Here is a 17,183-nt window from a genome sequence, read left to right as displayed (position 1 = left end):
CTCTGCTGGTGCTTTGTTTTGTGGGAAGAGCAGGGACTGAGCATGAAGTAGCTGGGGACACCACAGCGACATCTCCTGATGGGCACCGGGCGAGATTGGCTCCTGCTCCTGAAGCCTCTTCCAACTGCTGCTCATCCCACCACGTTGCCAAGCTGCGCTGAGGCACTGTAGGGAACAGGCAGGAGGTGAGGAGGCTCATCGGGGAATGGCAGCTTACCAGCACTGCTCACTCGCAGCCCTGCTTGCAACAGCAGAGTGAGACGTGCTGGAAACCACGCTGGAGTTAACGCACTTGTCGCTGCGAGCCTCTTCTTTAAAGCCCCTCTGTGATGAGAAACAAAGGCTTTCTCGCCCAGCCATCGCCCTAGCATCATCTATTATGCATCGTCTTATGCAAAATAAATAAAATACAGAAAACAGCAAGTATCTGTGAAAACAGCATTTTCATAAATTATACAAAAATGAACCAATTGGAGGAACTTCAAGAAAAAGGTTTGCCAAAATTTTGATCGTAACTTTCAAATTAGGGTCTAAATGAAGTGTTCAAAGACAGTTTTCAGTTTTGTTTCCCCACTCCACCAACATCAGAAGAACATTTGACAGGCACGTTACTTTCCGGCCACCATACCTGCCCTTGGAGTGAAACAAGGGTTCATGTATACGAGTCTCCCAGACAGCACGGTTGCTCCGTGTGATGATGGAGCTATTGGGGCCATTAATAAATGCTGACCACCTTGTGGGGGCTGTGTGTGTGTGTGAAGCTCTTCTGAAGCACCTTCCTTCGGTGACTCCACCCCCGATGGGTTTTCTGCAGATACAGAAATAGGGCAACTCTGGATTAGTGCAGGCACATTGTGTGAAGCTCAGAAGTTTCACAGGCAGAGTCCTAGAGCTGTGTTTCTCGATATAGTTTAAGCACTCAAATATCTCGGGTATTGCAGAGAGGAAGTGAGAGAGCTATGTGCCTTCTCAACCCTCGCTGGGAATTACCAGCAGAGCTGAGCTGTGCTGTCATGGGAACAGGGTTGTTGAAGCCAGCCCTGAAGAGGGATGTCGGTTTGATGGTGGTCCTCAGTCTGACTTGGACTAGAAGGTTCAACATTCTAAAAGGAAAACGCAGAAGCCCTGTCTTTCTGAGGCTTGTCTGCAACATACGCTCATTCCTTCCAAATTATTTGCTGGAAAAAATTTAATAAATAATCATAGAGTAATTAACATGTTCCAGTTCCTGTCTATACTGGTTGATACTGATTCAACGAGTATGAATGAACTTATGAGGTGGGTGACGTTGTTATCCCGTTTACAGATGAGGAAACTGAGGCACGGTTTAATTTACCCAAGGTCATAGCAGTAGAGTTAAGATTTGAAATCAAATGTCTTACTCTCTCTCATCAATGAAAACTGAGCTACGATCTATCAGCTCGGCACATAACAACACAGGATCATCCTCATTATTTCCAATGTTCCCCAGAGTGATTATTTTTTCTTATGATAAAAATTATCTGGAAATTTCTAGGCACATAAGCAGCTGAAAAGGTTGCATGTGAGGCAATGAATAGCAGAAATATTTGTGTGCCATTTTTATATCAACATGTTAATGTGTGCTAATGAATTTTAGAGTGGATTTTTTTTAAAACATGACTATTGTAATTAAAAGCTTATGTGATTTAAATACAAGATGCAATGATGATTACCAGATTCTATTCCTCTTTATATTTTACATAAGACTTCCAGGGTTCCATAAGTATAATCTTGAAACATAGGACATTCCTGGAAAAAAAAATTGCTTAAAACTATTTCAGTGTGCAATCCACCTCTTTGTAAATGTTACTTTCTTCCATCCAAATATTACATTTGGCAACAAAACTCTCCACTGAGAGCCTTCTCTTCCTTTTGTGTCATTGTTCCCTAAATAAAGCAACACATGAAATTCCTGATGGCAAAAATCAGACTCAGATCCCAAAACCTCTGTCTTTATGCAAGATTTATCTTTTGCATTGGAAACGGCCAAGGAATATGAAGAGGGGAAAGAAGAGGCAAACAGACAAGCAAACAGACAAGCATGCAGGCTCTGAGGAATAAATGCCCCTCAGGACGCTGTCTCCTGGGGAATTGCAAACCTCAGTCCGTTTCTGAGGAAGTGCGGTCTCTGCATTTCTGAAAGAGGTATTTGCCCCCCTTGACACAAGGAGCATGGTAATGAATTGACTAGTTAAAAACTGTTGGTTGGAAAAACCCGTCCCTGTGTCTTTCTGAGCAGGGCGAGCTGAGCTGTCCGCGTGGCTGCGGCAGGAGGCCTCGTCCTCCCGGGCAGGGTCCCTCCCGGAGGCTCCTCCGGTCTCTCCCAGACGCACCCGCGCCGCGTCCTTGTTCCCCGGGAGCAGCCTCCCTCCAGCCGCCGGTCCTGGGAGCTTCACCGTCCAAACGGGAGCTGAGTTTGCAAGCGGCCAGGCGGCGGTGCGGCTGGTGCTACTGCTGATGTCAGAGCCAGAAAGCAGTTGTGATTGGATCTAATTAGACGCGGCTGCAGCAAATAGACAAGCTCCCTGCGTGATTGGCTTCAAAGTGGCTGGTGCCAAACAACTAGCAGAGGCGCAAAAGTAGCCTCCCTGCGCTGGGAGCCCAGAGCAGGAGGCAGAGCCCGCGGGAAGCTCGGAGCACTCAGGACGCCGCGCGCCCTTCCCCGCCCTCCCTGACCAGGGAGCAGCTCGCTCCAGGCGCCCAGCCGAGGCCCCCAGCCCAGTGAGAGCAAGTCATAGAGAACAATTCGAGAGACAGAGAGAGACGGAGCGCGCTTTCCTGCTCAGTCCTGAAAAGTGAGCCGCTCCCGGGTTTGCAACCTCAAGCTTCGCAGCAGCGGCGGCGGCGGCGGCGGCGGCGGCTGCCGGGAAGGAGGCAGGTGCAGGTGCAGGAGGGAGGCGGCTCTGGGCTCCGCGCCTGGGTCTCGACCATGGCCTCGGTCCTGGGGAGCGGCAGAGGGTCTGGAGGGCTGAACAGTCAACTCAAATGCAAGTCCAAGAGGAGGAGGAGGCGGAGGTCCAAGCGGAAAGGTAAGGACCGCGTGGCGCGCCGGCCCCTGCGCCCCTTCACCCCCGGCTTCTCCACCCCGGCCTCTCATGGGGTCTCCGGGCTTGTTCGTTGTGAGCAGCTTCACTTTGGGGTGCTGGCGGGATGGCTGCTCGGTGCAGGGCGCTCGGGAGTTCAGATCCCGTGGAAATGTCTGGGGCCTCCTCTTGCCCAGAGGGGACAGTGAGCAGTCACGCTGCGACATGTTTGAGGGACCCAGACGAAGTGGGGCGAGGGCGGCGAGGAGCTCCCCGGGGACCCCGCGCGTCTCCGGGCCCCGCAGTCCCCAGTGGCCGGCCGGGCTGGCACTGCCTTCCACCCTCCGGAGGCCATCTCGTCTCCCGGTGCCAAAGGAATTACCCAAAAACGGGGGAACGAGCCCTCGCGCCAGCTACTCCCATCCAAACTGTCCCAGAGGAAGGGATAGGCGAAGCCCTGCGATCGCCTCTCCAAATTGGCTGGCAGTTTTTACTCAATGTGGTGCCCGTCAATTTGTAAACATTGGGTTGTAAAGAAAACACAGGGCTCGTCCTTGGAGAAATAAGCAGAAATGAATACAGGAAAACAGAAAGAAGCATCATATTTTGTTAGTGGTAGAAAAAAACCGCAAACCAGGAAAGCAGGAAAAGCAGCTTGCTGACAGCGGCCACTGACAAACTCAGCTGTGCCTTGTTACTGATATTCCTGGGGCTGGGCCGCGCTGAAGTTAGTCAATGCTACAGCAAGCGAGGGCTTTCACACTGGGGATTGTGCAAAATTAGCAATCACTCCAATATGAGAGCAATGCCCCCAGTGCCATCGTAGCCTGCGTGCATGCCAGGAAGAATTAAAAGATTCTTCTCATGCCGACCCTTCTCTCCTAGAGGAACCTGTGTTATTGTCAGTTCCTAGTGAGCCTGCAGGAGAAAGTTCAGTTCTAATCATGATTTGAAATGTGCTGAATTTTTTTTTAAGTGAGGTAGAAGTATAAAGAACGGTTGGAAAAACACAGCTAGAATTGATCAGCTTTGCCAGTTGTTTGAAAGCAGGAGGCAACGTTAGGTGTGTTTGGGGTTGTCCATCTTTCCTGAAGAATTTTCATCTTTGCATTGGCCTAAGATAAGTTTCTACCAGACCGTTTCCTGTGTGCCCTCGAACCGTCACCAGGTCCTTTACTGCTTCTTCCAATAATAGAAATTATCCAGACAGTCAGCAGGCATAAATGTCAATAGCAAACAGTCATTCATTATGACCGAACGTCAGGACCACTGGGAGGGATTGGCCCCCACAACTTCCTCAAAAGGTTTTGGAGCCTTTGGTTTCAGAAGGGGGGTGATGTGGTTCTCTTTTACCTCTCAGCTGCTAAGTGTGCGCTTGCGATTCACTTTGTTGTTTGAAATTATCATTTTGAAACAGACCTGTTAGTGTCCTCCAAAGATAATGCCAACACAAAGTGGCATTGATATTGAGAAAGTCACCGGATTGAATAATGAATATGACTTTTAAAAGAGGAAAAAGGAAGCATCATCTTTACACTTGAAGTGTTCACATTTCCCAATATTTTTTGATTAGTCTATTTAAATATTTAGAGTTGAAGAATGTGGAGTAATAGTTCACAATAATGCATTTTATAAATATAAACAGGAGGAAAGTGTTGCCTTTCTCGAAATTCACTTGCCTTACCGGGAAGCGTCAGTCATGCTATCTTAGAAAGTATTCAATTTAGGGGGAAAAAGGAAATCTGGGGAAAGACTTCATTTGCTATAAACTTAACTTTAGCAATTCAAAATAAAACTCCTATAGCAAATATTTCCATACCTTCGTTATTTTGAATATGTCAAGTCCCTTAATTTTCATAGCCAAAAATTGAAGTGGGAAAGGGCATTCAGGTTTTGTACACTGATTTCTGTTACGAAGAGATTTCTGGCGTGCGGGAGAATTTCCCAGGGCACCTGCCGGCAGCTATCTTGATAGGAAAGTCAAATCAAACTGCTAAATATTCAATTTTTGGGGAAACGTTAACCATGTAGATGTACCTGATCAAATTAAAAGGTAACGTAACCAGCTAAGAGACATATTAAATAATTATTTGCATTTTCCTGGGAATTGATTACTTCATCTATGATACCTAGTTATTACAGATGCTGATATTTTTTATTTTATAAAAACAATGGTGTGTTTAAATTATGTTCTAATTGTCATGAATCTTAACAACCATAAATGAATAGAATAACCTCAATTTTAAGCTTATCTGATATTAAAACTCTATACTTGCCACAATTTAAAATCCACGTGTGTATGAGAGACTGTTAAGGAATTCTAGTGTGGCTCTATTGGGTGCTAACTGAAGGCACTGACAGAAGCACAAGGTAAGGGCTGTTCTTATGGGGGAATAAAGACAATTAAGATACATGCTGACCCTGTTGCCTGTGAGATGCGTATTTCCACCTAGTCTAAGGGACAAGAATCATTCTTGAAGATGCATGATAACTTTAATTTCCCAGTGTGGTGACATCTGGCTCCTTTTCTATGTGTGACTCTGAGAGTGACTTTGGCATGATATGCTTCTTACCAAAATGATCTGTGAGCTCTGAAATAAAGCATGCCGGGGCTACCGCTGAAGTGTGGTCAGGACACAATACTTTCATTAAGTATAATCCATAGTCTTGGAAATGATATTTTTTTCTGTGGAAGGTATATTTTAGTTACTATGCCACAAAGGCAGCTGTATGTATCTTTAAAAAAAAAAAAAAAAAAACCTTCGTCACAGAATATGACTTTCAGGTATTATTTGGCAGGAACCTGTATTTCTCTCTCAGATAAACTTTAAAGAAGATTCTCAGAATATGTCTCCCCACACATCAATCCTACTTCTGTTATTTTACTGGGACCTAGTGTTGTACAATTTTGCATTTTCTGTGTTATTTTTCAGCAGGGACTTTCTTTTAGAAATTATTCATAAATGGTTTAAATTTTTTATGTAAATGAAAAATGCCAAAATTTGACTCTCATATGAGAGAAAAGCTGCTGAAAAAAAAAAAGAACTGTGAGAAGGACAGGGAAAACCTTTCTCATTTTTACATCGTGGCAAAGCAACATTCATATCCCATGACACATGCCAGACACGTCAGTGTGTCCCGCGCCTGCCTCACTCAGAGGCGTTCGGAAAATAGTAGCACTTGGAGGTTATGGAGACTGTTACCTGCCATCACTAAATACCCCTGGAGTTCATTTCTCACACAGTACCAGGAGATTGCACTTTATTTTATAGTTCTTGGTAATTATGTACAACAAAATCCATATTATGTGGTTATATAGAGTAATATCTGCCTGTATTAGAAAATAGCTCAATGTGTAAGTATTAAAAAATGATACATTTTAACCAAAAAATAATAAAAAGATGTTTTTTTGGTTAATATCCGTTCAACCAGGTAGAATAAGAGGCAGAACTCATCAAAACAGTATAGTAAATAAAAATAAATCACTTTAAAATATGCCAATAATTCTCTGAACCCTGGAATAACTTCAGGGTAATACGTATGAGGAATTTCTTAAATGTTTTTAGTTACTAAAACAGTGCATATATTCTGTTTTGTCTGTTTTTCTCTCTTTTGTGAATGTATTTTTTTTCTAAAAGAAGCTATGCATTGGCATGAAAGGCATTTTGCAAATGAAATATTTTTAATCTTCTACCCATTACTGTGTACAATGTGTAAAATGACTGAAGTTTCCAGAATTTTTCTTTGTAAAAGGCTGTTTCAAGGCAAACATATTTGGAAATAGATTGAGGGCCAATCCAAAATCAGCTGGTTCCACAAGGTACATTGGAGGCTGGGGTTTTAGAAGCGGCGTGTCAATCTTCACAGAGTGGAAAGGGGAAGGGGCTTCAGGGGTGACTGGCCATGCAGGATCCACAATCATCCGGGGCCGGTCGGGTTGCATTTGAGCTTTGGCACAGGACACCTCTTTGAGGCATTTGACAGCAAAATAAGTTATCTTGAAATTTAGGTATTGTTCTAGAGTGGTTGGTTATACAGAGTTTTAGAAACTTGAAAATGCATTTTGAGCACGAGGTAGCTCTATAAAAGTAAAGCCATGACTCATGGGAAGGTGTGGAGAACGGGCAGGTTGCTGAATGTTGTGAAATGCAAATAAAAAGTTGGCAAAAGGAACAAAATAAGTCGAGCAGATGGATGGCAGACGCCGGCTTGCTGTGAAATGAAAATCCATGAAAAATTAATGAAATAGAAAGATTGTGCTGAGGATGAGGGCAGAGCGGCCGTGGGCTCCGCAGCCCCTGCAATGCTACAGTCGTCCCCGCCGGTGTCACCCTGGCTGGCCAGGGACACAGTCCTGCACCGCCGGCCAGAGCCCCACATCCTCCGCTTATCTCGCTCACTGACAGCTCAAGAGGAAGGGCTGGATTTACTGATAAAATCAAATTGATTCAACCGTTAACCAGCATCTAATTGTGTGGTGCTTTTTTTCCCCCTTTCTCTTTTTAAAAATTTTGTATCAGTGCCTCTGGTTTCTAGTGGCCCGTGTAATAACAGTAATTGGAGCTTGCTTCAAGGGCATTAGATATGACGTGCGAGTTTGAATGTAGAATAAAAATATGGGATTCGTGTATCCATATCTAAACAGGGTGACTCGGTTCCTGCAGAAGAACCACCTCAGAAGAGCATTACGTAAGGAAACATAGAAAAGGAAATTGTGTTTTTTTTTTTTTGAGGCATGAAAAGATAACTTATGTCCTAAAAGCATTTAATGTTCAATTTTAAAACTATACATCTGTATAGTATGATATATATACACACATACATATTATATATATACATGTATATTACTATGTATGTATGTATATGTATACACACGGTAAAAGCAGCTGAAACATTTGAGCAATTTTTATACCCCCTACTTCTTTTTCCAAAGTAGTAGAAAATGAAAGTCAGTATTTTTGCAATATGAACAATTTTGAACAACTCCTAAAACCAAAATTATTGTAATACTCTGCTACTCATCATTTAAAAATATTATATCAAAATAGATATTGCAGTTTTAAATTTGGTTCTTAATTACTAGCTCACAAGATTTCTAAAAGGATGATTTTCCACATTGTAAGCAAGACTTTAAAAGCCCTTATTGCCATTTTGAAACCGAATATACGAATAAAGGTGAATGAATGCCAAGTGAACTATGAAAAGCCTGGCTTCCCTTCACAGAATATTCAAACTACTGTGTGTTGATGCCGTCTCTGTGGTTAGGATAGCTCAAGAAAAGCAGCAGGGGCTGCACCCTGCCTGGTGTGTGGCCGAGAACCTGATTCGTCTTGCTAAGTATTTGCAAATAGAATGAAACTAAATTAATCTCTATCTGTACAATTAAAAGTTTTTTCTCCACTCAGAGAAACAGAGGCTGCTTAATACTTGATTTTTCAAAGATGATTGTTTATTCCTAGCTTTTGATATAACTCAATTAAGAGCATACCAATATCAAATAGAGACACTGCATTCAAAAAGAGAAGAAAAAATGCTTATAAAATTTTTGGTTCACAGGGACAGCTAACGTGCTCTGGTGAGACTTTAGAAAACAGGAAGGGAAGGGAACATTGAGAAATTTAGGACCTTGGAGCCAGAACTCCTCTCTGCTTGCATATGTTACTGTCTTAGTATCAAGACATCCGTGTTCAGCAATTAAAATTGGGCTTTTATTTACTCGGTTATTTGATTTAAAAGGAATGGAGGACGGGGCTATTTTATCTGATTGCTTGCCTGACATTGTTTAAGCAACGCCCTAGCAAACAGGGCTCGTAGGCCCTGAATCTCCATCTGCAAGTTTGTGAGTGAATCCATTTTCCCGGAAACCACATCCAAATATTAGCAACTTAGAAACTGACATGTTTGCTTTTCAAGAGATCCGCAATCTCCCTCCAGCCCCTAAAATTTGGTCATTTGCAAAGATAGCAGACTTTTCTGAAGAACGATCTATATTTGGAAATAAAGAGTTAATCTGAATTTCCCAGGCCCTCCATATGCACTGTGGATATTTAATCACCTTTTATCCTAGTCATAGGTATTGAGTAGGAAGAGCAGCAAAATAATTACATTGTATTATTTTATTGACGGCGAATGAATACAGTTAGTATCTAGTTTCTGGCAGGAAAATGTCTGGTAAGTCCTCTTTGGGTTATAAAATACATATATATTGGAATTTAGTATCATCTGTTTTAAATTACAAAAATGATCAATAGTTAACGTTCAGTTTTTTAATGTCAAAACAGCAGACAGATCATCTAAATTCCATATTTATATTAAGGAGGGGATTTTATACTTAAGAAATAGTGTCCAATAAATCATGCATTCCTATAAACAAAGAAGAGTAACATGTGTGCTTAAGTTCGAAGAGAAATATGATATAAATGCTCAGGTGACTTAGATTTTAAGGAAATTTATTTCAACTCTCTAAGAGGTGAAATTTTTGAAAGTTTTTTCAGCTGTGTACACTTAAAATTGTGGCATTCAGGTGGCTTCGTTGAGCTGCTTCCAAGGCAGAGGGCAACTAGGATCCTCGTGTTTGTGTAACTGAACGGCTAATTCAGTTCTGATGCAAATGGTCACACCAGCTGAAGCCTCACGCAGAAGAGGGCCACACTGTGTACAAGCAAAATCTCCCACGGATCAGAAAGAGAAACCCAGCAGTGGGGATGCAAAGGTGAAAGAGGGCAGTTATTATTTTTGGTGTTAAGTACCGTCTCACTCCGACGGATCTCTAACTCAAATCTGGCCACATTCATCACTGCACGTCTTTTTAACGGTGCCAACAACAGATCACTCATTTGCAAAACAGATCCAGGTTTCTCTCTGTGGCTGTTGTTTTGCCATTTGGATCATAAATAAAATGAACATTGCTCAGAATCTATTTGTAAACCCACTTCTCTAGGGCCTCTAATAGATGGAGTGAATCTTACGCCCAAATGATAGCTCAACACTTTCAGGTGATTTGCACATAATGGAAAGAATTCCTTTAAACCCCTTAACCAGGATGTGTTTTGGAGAATTTATCGATTTAATTAATCTGTGCTGCTCCATTTATTTGAGATGAAGTCTTTGATTCTTGTTTCCCACTGCCGACAGGCAGAAGCTCTGCCTCATCATTTCCCTAATGTCTGACGTGATTTCTCAAATACGTCTTCTCAAAGGTGGTATTAAAATAGGATGGGGAGCTCAGTTCTCAGAAACTGGAGCCTCCTCCTACCTGAAAATGCTAACCCAAGTCAAATCTCTTCTTATGGCTAAAAACAAACAAGAGTAGAGGGTCCTTACTGTTGCTAAGAAGCAGGACTTGAGACCCATAGCAGGAGAGCTCAAAGCATATATCTAGGGCACTGATAATGATTAAACAAAAAGCAGGTTTTATTAGTTTAAGTCCACCGGAAGTACAAAAATGTCCTCTCTTTAAAATAATTGCAATATTTCCTAAAAGTGTAATTGCATTTGGGAAAAAAATGCAATTTAATAAACATGACAGAAACATCAGCAGAATAGATTCTGACCTCCTCCAAACCCCAAGTCTGGCTGGGTTCACTCATCCCTGTCTGGAGCAGATGCTGTGCTTGCATTGGGCTTATAGCTGTGAAAATAGCCACATTCTTAAAGGAAGTACCTGCCCTCTTTGTGTTAGACTGTGTTCGGGACTGAGGACAGAAATGTAAAATATATACAAGCTCAGACACTATCTGATGTGTACAATTAAAAAGGATATTGTTTTTATAAATTTGGGGATCTACAAATGATTTGTTTTATTAAAAAACAATACCTTTTACTATTCCTTAGGTAAAGAAAAACATAGGTAGCCTAATTTAACCACAGACACAAAGATATTTTATTCATGCTTCAATTCTAAATGTTACTACTACAGATAACCTTTTTAAAGGACTATCCAGATTCTCAAAGAATTCTAACAGAGAGTTTTCAATCCAAAATATATGGCTCAAGGAGAAATTTTGAAAATTCTCAGAATTCTATGCCAATTTTTTCTGAAGAAGAAATAATTTTGAGATAAACATCATTGTTGGAGTTCTAGGAAAAGTACTAGGATAAGCAGTAGCTTTTGAAAAAACTCCAAGACAGTAGCATGAGGAATGTAGAAACTTTGACAGCCCTGAGTGATACCGAACTGAGAGCAAAAGCTGTTGCCTCTAGAAGTATAATACCTTTGATGTGTAGCAAAGCATTATTCCAACATCCGTATACTGTTTCACTCTCAGGAACTAAAGATGGGTATATATTCAGCACTGACTGACATGCAGGGAAATATTTATTAGTCATTTAGGAAGTTAAGTTTCTTTGTTTTTAAGTATAACAAATGTGAGAGTTCATATAATTTTATGTATTCACCTGAGTTTTTAATCAAATTTTTGCTTCAGGGAAGTTAAATCATGACAGGGGCTCTTGTATGTGGGTAATGAATAGAAGGCATGCCGTTAACATGTGCACTTGTGTGTTTGTGCAGATGTCTAATATATGCACACGACGTAGAGGGATGACAGACTCAAGAGGTAAAGCACAAAAGCGTTTATTCAAATAGAGAAAGTTGAAATATTAAAAGACTCCCCAGCTCTAGAACAGCAGCAGTCTAATACAAACATTACAAAAATCATGTAGAGAAAGAAATCTTCACTAAACCTCTGAGAGCACAAATTCTTTGGGAGGCAATGAAAAAGAATGTTGGTTTGTGACTGTGTTTTAGAGTATGGAGAGAAACACTGATTGCTTAATTGTAAAAATTGCAAAACATCATTGTTTAAAGTCTCCCTTTGTGCATATTTTACACCAACTGAAATAAATCTTTTTGTCATTGCCACTAATAACAAAAAATCTATCTTCTTACATCATAGAAGAGAAATCACCACCACATTGGTGTGAAGGAAGGGATTTTAATGGAGAGAGAGACAAAGAATAACTTCCAAGTCTCTTCTTGTGCCTGATTAAAGTTCATCTTTCTTGCATTTTGTTTTATGTAGCTACCAATACAGAAAGAACACTTGATTTTAAAGTATGGTGCGTGCTGTCCAATTCTGCTCTGTTTGCAATTTTGCCTTAAACATTATATGTGTCTTTAGACAAAAACTGTATTGGGAATGAGTCTTATTTATTTATTTATTCATGTGTAAATCTATCTCCAGTGCCTACTGTGAGACAGGCAAAGAGTGAGGCATCACAATGACATGAGCAAAAGGAGTGGACGCGGCCCTTCCTCCTGAGCTTCTATTGTTTATGGAGATACAGAGGCACACACATGAAATCCGAACAGGGAACAAAAATAACCTTCCGTGATCTCAACACTATATATATATATAAATTATCATCAGATGGGCTTACAAAAATAGATTTCTATTGTATTTCCTTTATTATATCAAGTGAAAGTTCTTTGTAAAACTAAACCGTTAAAATGTAAACCCCTTTAAGTTTGAACATTTCTATTCTTTCTACAATATCAAAACATAATAGCTACTCAATTAAAACCCACTGAGAAAACTGATTGCGTTTTTGTAATAAGAATTTCTTAAATAATCGGAACTCTCTGGGAGAGGGGAACATTTTCGGGGGAGGCTGTGGAGAGATGGGCTGAGCTGTCGTCTTTTACACAGGGCAGCACTCAGCGTGGAGTAGGGTTTGGAGGTGGCTTCCATGACCACCTTTGGGGTGACGAGACGAGCAGAGAAGACGTCTTCCTTGGTTTTGCTCTGCGGGGCTCCCCGCAGGTGTGGGTGCTGGTGGTGCTTCCTCCTTTGTTGGGATTTCTCAAGAATGGGGGCCAAAATCCACATCTCTGGGCTCCCAGAAACCAGCATAGAGACTGTCTCGCCGCATACCACGAATACATGCTTGTTGTAGAATTTATTATCAGATTTACATTGTACATTTACAAAGCGCCCTGTCAGGTTTATTTTTAAGCCACAGTTATGTAAATTGGAGTCTGTCCATTCAGCAAACATTTACTGAACACCTTTCGTTGTCAGTCACTGTGCTACATGGTAGAGATTAAGCAGGAACAGAAGCTCTAGAACACGTTCTAAAAACGCCAGAGAGCAAGTCTGAATGTGGCCTTCTCCGTGGTCTCTGTTGAAGATGGGCGCCCTCACTGTCCTTCCCCGGGCCCTCTCCCTGGCCCCTCTGCTGTGCTTCCAGCATGGGCCCCTGAGGTCTCACTGGGATGCACACGCTCCTCCCCACACTTCTCCCTCCTGAATGCACAGCTGCTCTCCAGTCTCCCTCACCTGCAAGCAGGTCCCCAGCTCCCCATCTACGGAGAGCCGGGCACTGCCCAGGGCCCAGGACCCTCTGGCTTCTTGCAGCTCAGGGCAAGTGCTGCCTGCCTATCTCATGAAAAAGCCAGGCAGCCGGGGAAACCGAGGACTCTGACTCTCAACAGAGCATGGCCTCTTTGGTGACCAAGGACGGCATCTCTTTGCCTGGAGGTCGGTCATGTGAAGCAGGATACACACTCATCTGTCTCACACGATTTACAGAGTCATCCATAGAGTCACAGAAGGTGCTGGCAGCACCATGTCCACGCAATACTGTGGATATTCGATAGGGAACGGAAAAGGCGACAGTCACCCAGTGTGAATGGTCCCTTGTTTCTATGTAGACAGCATGTCTCTTGGTCTTATCTTATTAGATAACTTTGGAATCATATCAATCACCCATCATCCAACTATCTACCATCTACCTTACTGATCTGTCATCTGTCACCTAGAATCTAAACAATCTATCATCTGTTCCTTTTCTCTCACACACACTAACTAAGCAGGAGACATATGTAGAGGCTACACCCAACCGCACCGTAGAGAATAAATAAAATTCTGTCATATGTGCTACTTGCCTAGGCTCTGCTCATTTTTGGCCACAGGAATATTGGCTGCAGCAGTTGGGCAGAGATCCTTACCCGTAATAGTATTTAGTAATACCTCAAAACTGGAACATCAGGGAAACTAAAAATGCGAGTTGCTAAAATGGAAATCAGTCAATAGATTGAATGCTCTATACTGTTTGTACATATTTATGCGTAATCACTGATAAACACAGTAGAATTCTGGGGTTAGCCCCTGTACTCTTTACTATGAAAACATTTTATCCGTAGTCCAGTGTGGCTGAGGAAATGGTCTTCATGCCTCTCTCCCTGGGACTTCTCTCCTTCCTTCGGTTCGGGCTGAGCTGATTCCTTAGTGTTTCCCAGGACAGCTTCACCCGCACCTCTAGAAAGGTTAGTGTCTTGTGTCAGCGTTCTTGTCACTCATAACAAAAAACGCATCTGCGGCTGAGGACATTCAAACTTCGCATACGAGTGCTGCAGCGTGGCCTTCTGTCCTGGAAGTGAACGTCTTTGCTCCCGGCTCTCTCGGGTGTTGCCCCGGGTGTGTGGGTAATTCCCCCGCTGCGGGGTCCTGGGTGTCTCTTCTGGGGGGTGGGGGGCTTTCCCTGCTTCAGGGTCCTGGGCGTCTCTTCTGGGGGGTGGGGGGCTTTCCCTGCTTCAGGGTCCTGGGCGTCTCTTCTGGGTGGTGGGGGGGTTTCCCTGCTTCAGGGTCCTGGGCGTCTCTTCTGGGGGGTGGGGGGCTTTCCCTGCTTCAGGGTCCTGGGCGTCTCTTCTGGGTGGTGGGGGGCTTTCCCTGCTTCAGGGTCCTGGGCATCTCTTCTGGGGGTTGGGGGGCTTTCCCTGCTTCAGGGTCCTGGACGTCTCTTCCCAGGGGGTGGGGGTGTTCCCCCGCTACAGGGACCTGGGCGTCTCCTCTTGGGGGGGTGTTCCCCCACTACAGGGTCCTGGGCGTCTCTTCTGGGGGGGGGGGTGTTCCCCCGTTACAGGGTCCTGGGCGTCTCTTCTGGGGGGTGGGGGGCTTTCCCTGCTTCAGGGTCCTGGGCGTCTCTTCCTCTGGGCTGCAGGACTCACTTGCGAGTGTTTTTCATGTGACTCTGAAGCAGTGACATGTGATTTATTCTGATGTATTTTTGCAAGAAGGAATGACATTCTAGTCTGGGCTCATGTCAGAAAGAGGCCCCCCCACCCTTGACGGAGAAGAAATAAATAGAACCGCGTGTGTGCCACAGCCATGTGACATCACGAGACCACTCCGGTTCAGGAGTCAGGGACGTGCCCCTTTACTCACATCCGAGGCAAAAGTATATTCACTAAAAATTCATGAGATGGGATGTATCTATTTTACAGCACGTTAACGCGGCCCCTGAGGTTAGCACGATGCAGGGAGGACATGTCCTGGCAGGTTCATCTGGTTGGGACTTTCCTTCTCTGCAGGGTCCATGCGCTCAGTCAGGTGTGAATCAGTGCAGTGCGTCTGTTTAACTGATTGTCCGTTTGGCCCTTAGGCAATAGGAACTAAAGATTAATAACTAATATTTACTGAGCCCTTATCCTGTCCTAACAGCTTCATGTGCATTGCCTCATTTAATCCTCCCAACAACACTACAAGGCAGTGACATTTATTGTCTTCATTTTACAGCGTTGGCGTGGAGAGGTTAGAGCAAGTACCTGTGGCCCCTCTTCAGGCATTGTGGCTGTCCACATTCTCCCTAAGACACCCCTGCTTATTAAAGTTCTGTGGCCCCCTCCCTAGGTTACATCCTCTCTCCCACAAAGGATAGACGTGGCTAGGGTCCCCCATTTTGAATATGGAGCTTCCGGACCAATTTATTCTTTCCTCTGGTTCTTCTTTTATTGCTCTATGGGACATGAAGCTCTTCCAGGACCCTGCCAGACTGTGGCTCACTGAGGCAGAGAGCACAGTGGGACCCTGGCCATGGAAATGAGGAGCATCATCACTTTCTGTCGGGGACCCAGGATGATAGGCAGGCCCTCCTGCTGCTGTGCACACAAGGAGCCTCTGAGGCTGCTGGGGTTTGGGGGACTGGCTCTGATGGAGATGCTTTTGGGGGCTTGGTGCATCTGGCCCTTGGGAACGAAGATAAACCAGGCAGGCGATGTGCCCTGACCTCTCAGGGAGAAGAGTGCTTTCACCTGATCCTGTGAGAGTGTCCTTCGACACCACCAGGATACAGATAACAGCTCTTTACAGTTAGAATAATTAGCCGGGCAAGAATTGTGCACCTCATGGTTCTCTATGGGCCAGATGCAGAGATGGGTGCAGCTGAAAAGCCAGCAGCAGAAAAAGCCCCAGTTCTGAGGACACACAGGCACATGCAGGCGCTTTTAATCTTGGCTGCACGCTTTTCAGCTGTATGTTTTCAGCTTCATTTTACCTTGCGCACCTCTTTAAAGACCCCATCTTCAAATATGGTCACACTGTGAGGCACCACAGGTCAGGACTTAAATGCATGAATTTTGGGGCAACACCATTCAGCCCATGACAGAGAGAAAACCACAGAAATTCACCTTCGGAAACATTTTCTGAAAACTAAAGCTTACGGTTAGGGTATCAGTGCCCTTTTCCCAGAAACATTATCTCTACCTCAATAAGGGCCAGAAAATTCATAAATCCCATCTTCATCCCTGTAGCATCACTGCTAGAGAAACCATCACGTCTCCAGGGTGAGAAATACTTTTGGAATTGAACTAACCTCTGATTAGGTTCCCCTTGATTTCTTTGCCACGCGGTGCCCTCTAACAGGGTGGTTAGAAGGTAAGTAGTTTTATTTCATTCCACCTTTTGATTTCTCCCTTCCTGGCCCTTTGGAAGGTGCCCATTTCTCATTAAAGGTGGAGAGAACCGTGGTGATTCTAAGAAGGGCTGCTGTCCCCTGTGCAGGTGGCAAGCGGACCGTTCTCACTTCTCGCTGACGGTTCTTTTCCCAGGTTTGATAAGGTCTGCTTCATAACTCTCTTATAGGGAGGTAAAAAGGACCTAAGACACCATCAACTAAACTGTGTCTCTATCTCCTGGATGAGGGAAGTGAGGCCCAAAGAATGCAAGTGGCTACCGAAGAAAGCGAGATGGTGAGAGCAAGCCTGAATCAGAGCCTGGTCCCTCCGGCCCCACCGGCTGTTCTTTGCTTAAGAAGGGACCAAGGCCCTGGAGCAGGATTGAACAGGTGGATTCAGAAAGACCACGGGGAGAGCTCAGGTCCCCAGAGGACGGGAGCACAAAACTCAGGAGCAGATGTTCT

At 43.9% G+C, this 17,183-nt stretch overlaps 1 protein-coding gene across 2 annotated transcripts in view; it reads left to right on the top strand.

The window, feature by feature from the left end:
• The first annotated feature begins 2,448 nt into the window (after positions 1-2,448).
• The window catches only part of ADARB2 (adenosine deaminase RNA specific B2 (inactive)), a 568,492-nt gene continuing 553,757 nt past the window's right edge, over positions 2,449-17,183 (top strand). The window contains exon 1 of one of the 2 annotated variants that reach the window (XM_034929862.3): positions 2,449-3,050. In XM_034929862.3, the coding sequence (XP_034785753.1) occupies positions 2,951-3,050 (100 nt within the window). In that variant the 5' untranslated portion in view covers positions 2,449-2,950. The remainder of the gene's footprint in view (positions 3,051-17,183) is intronic. The other variant, XM_003827767.6, reaches the window with a different exon arrangement.

This window comes from Pan paniscus, chromosome 8 (genome assembly GCF_029289425.2).
Source record: "Pan paniscus chromosome 8, NHGRI_mPanPan1-v2.0_pri, whole genome shotgun sequence".
NCBI lineage: Eukaryota > Metazoa > Chordata > Mammalia > Primates > Hominidae > Pan > Pan paniscus.
This window is presented reverse-complemented; position numbering and strand designations above follow the sequence as displayed.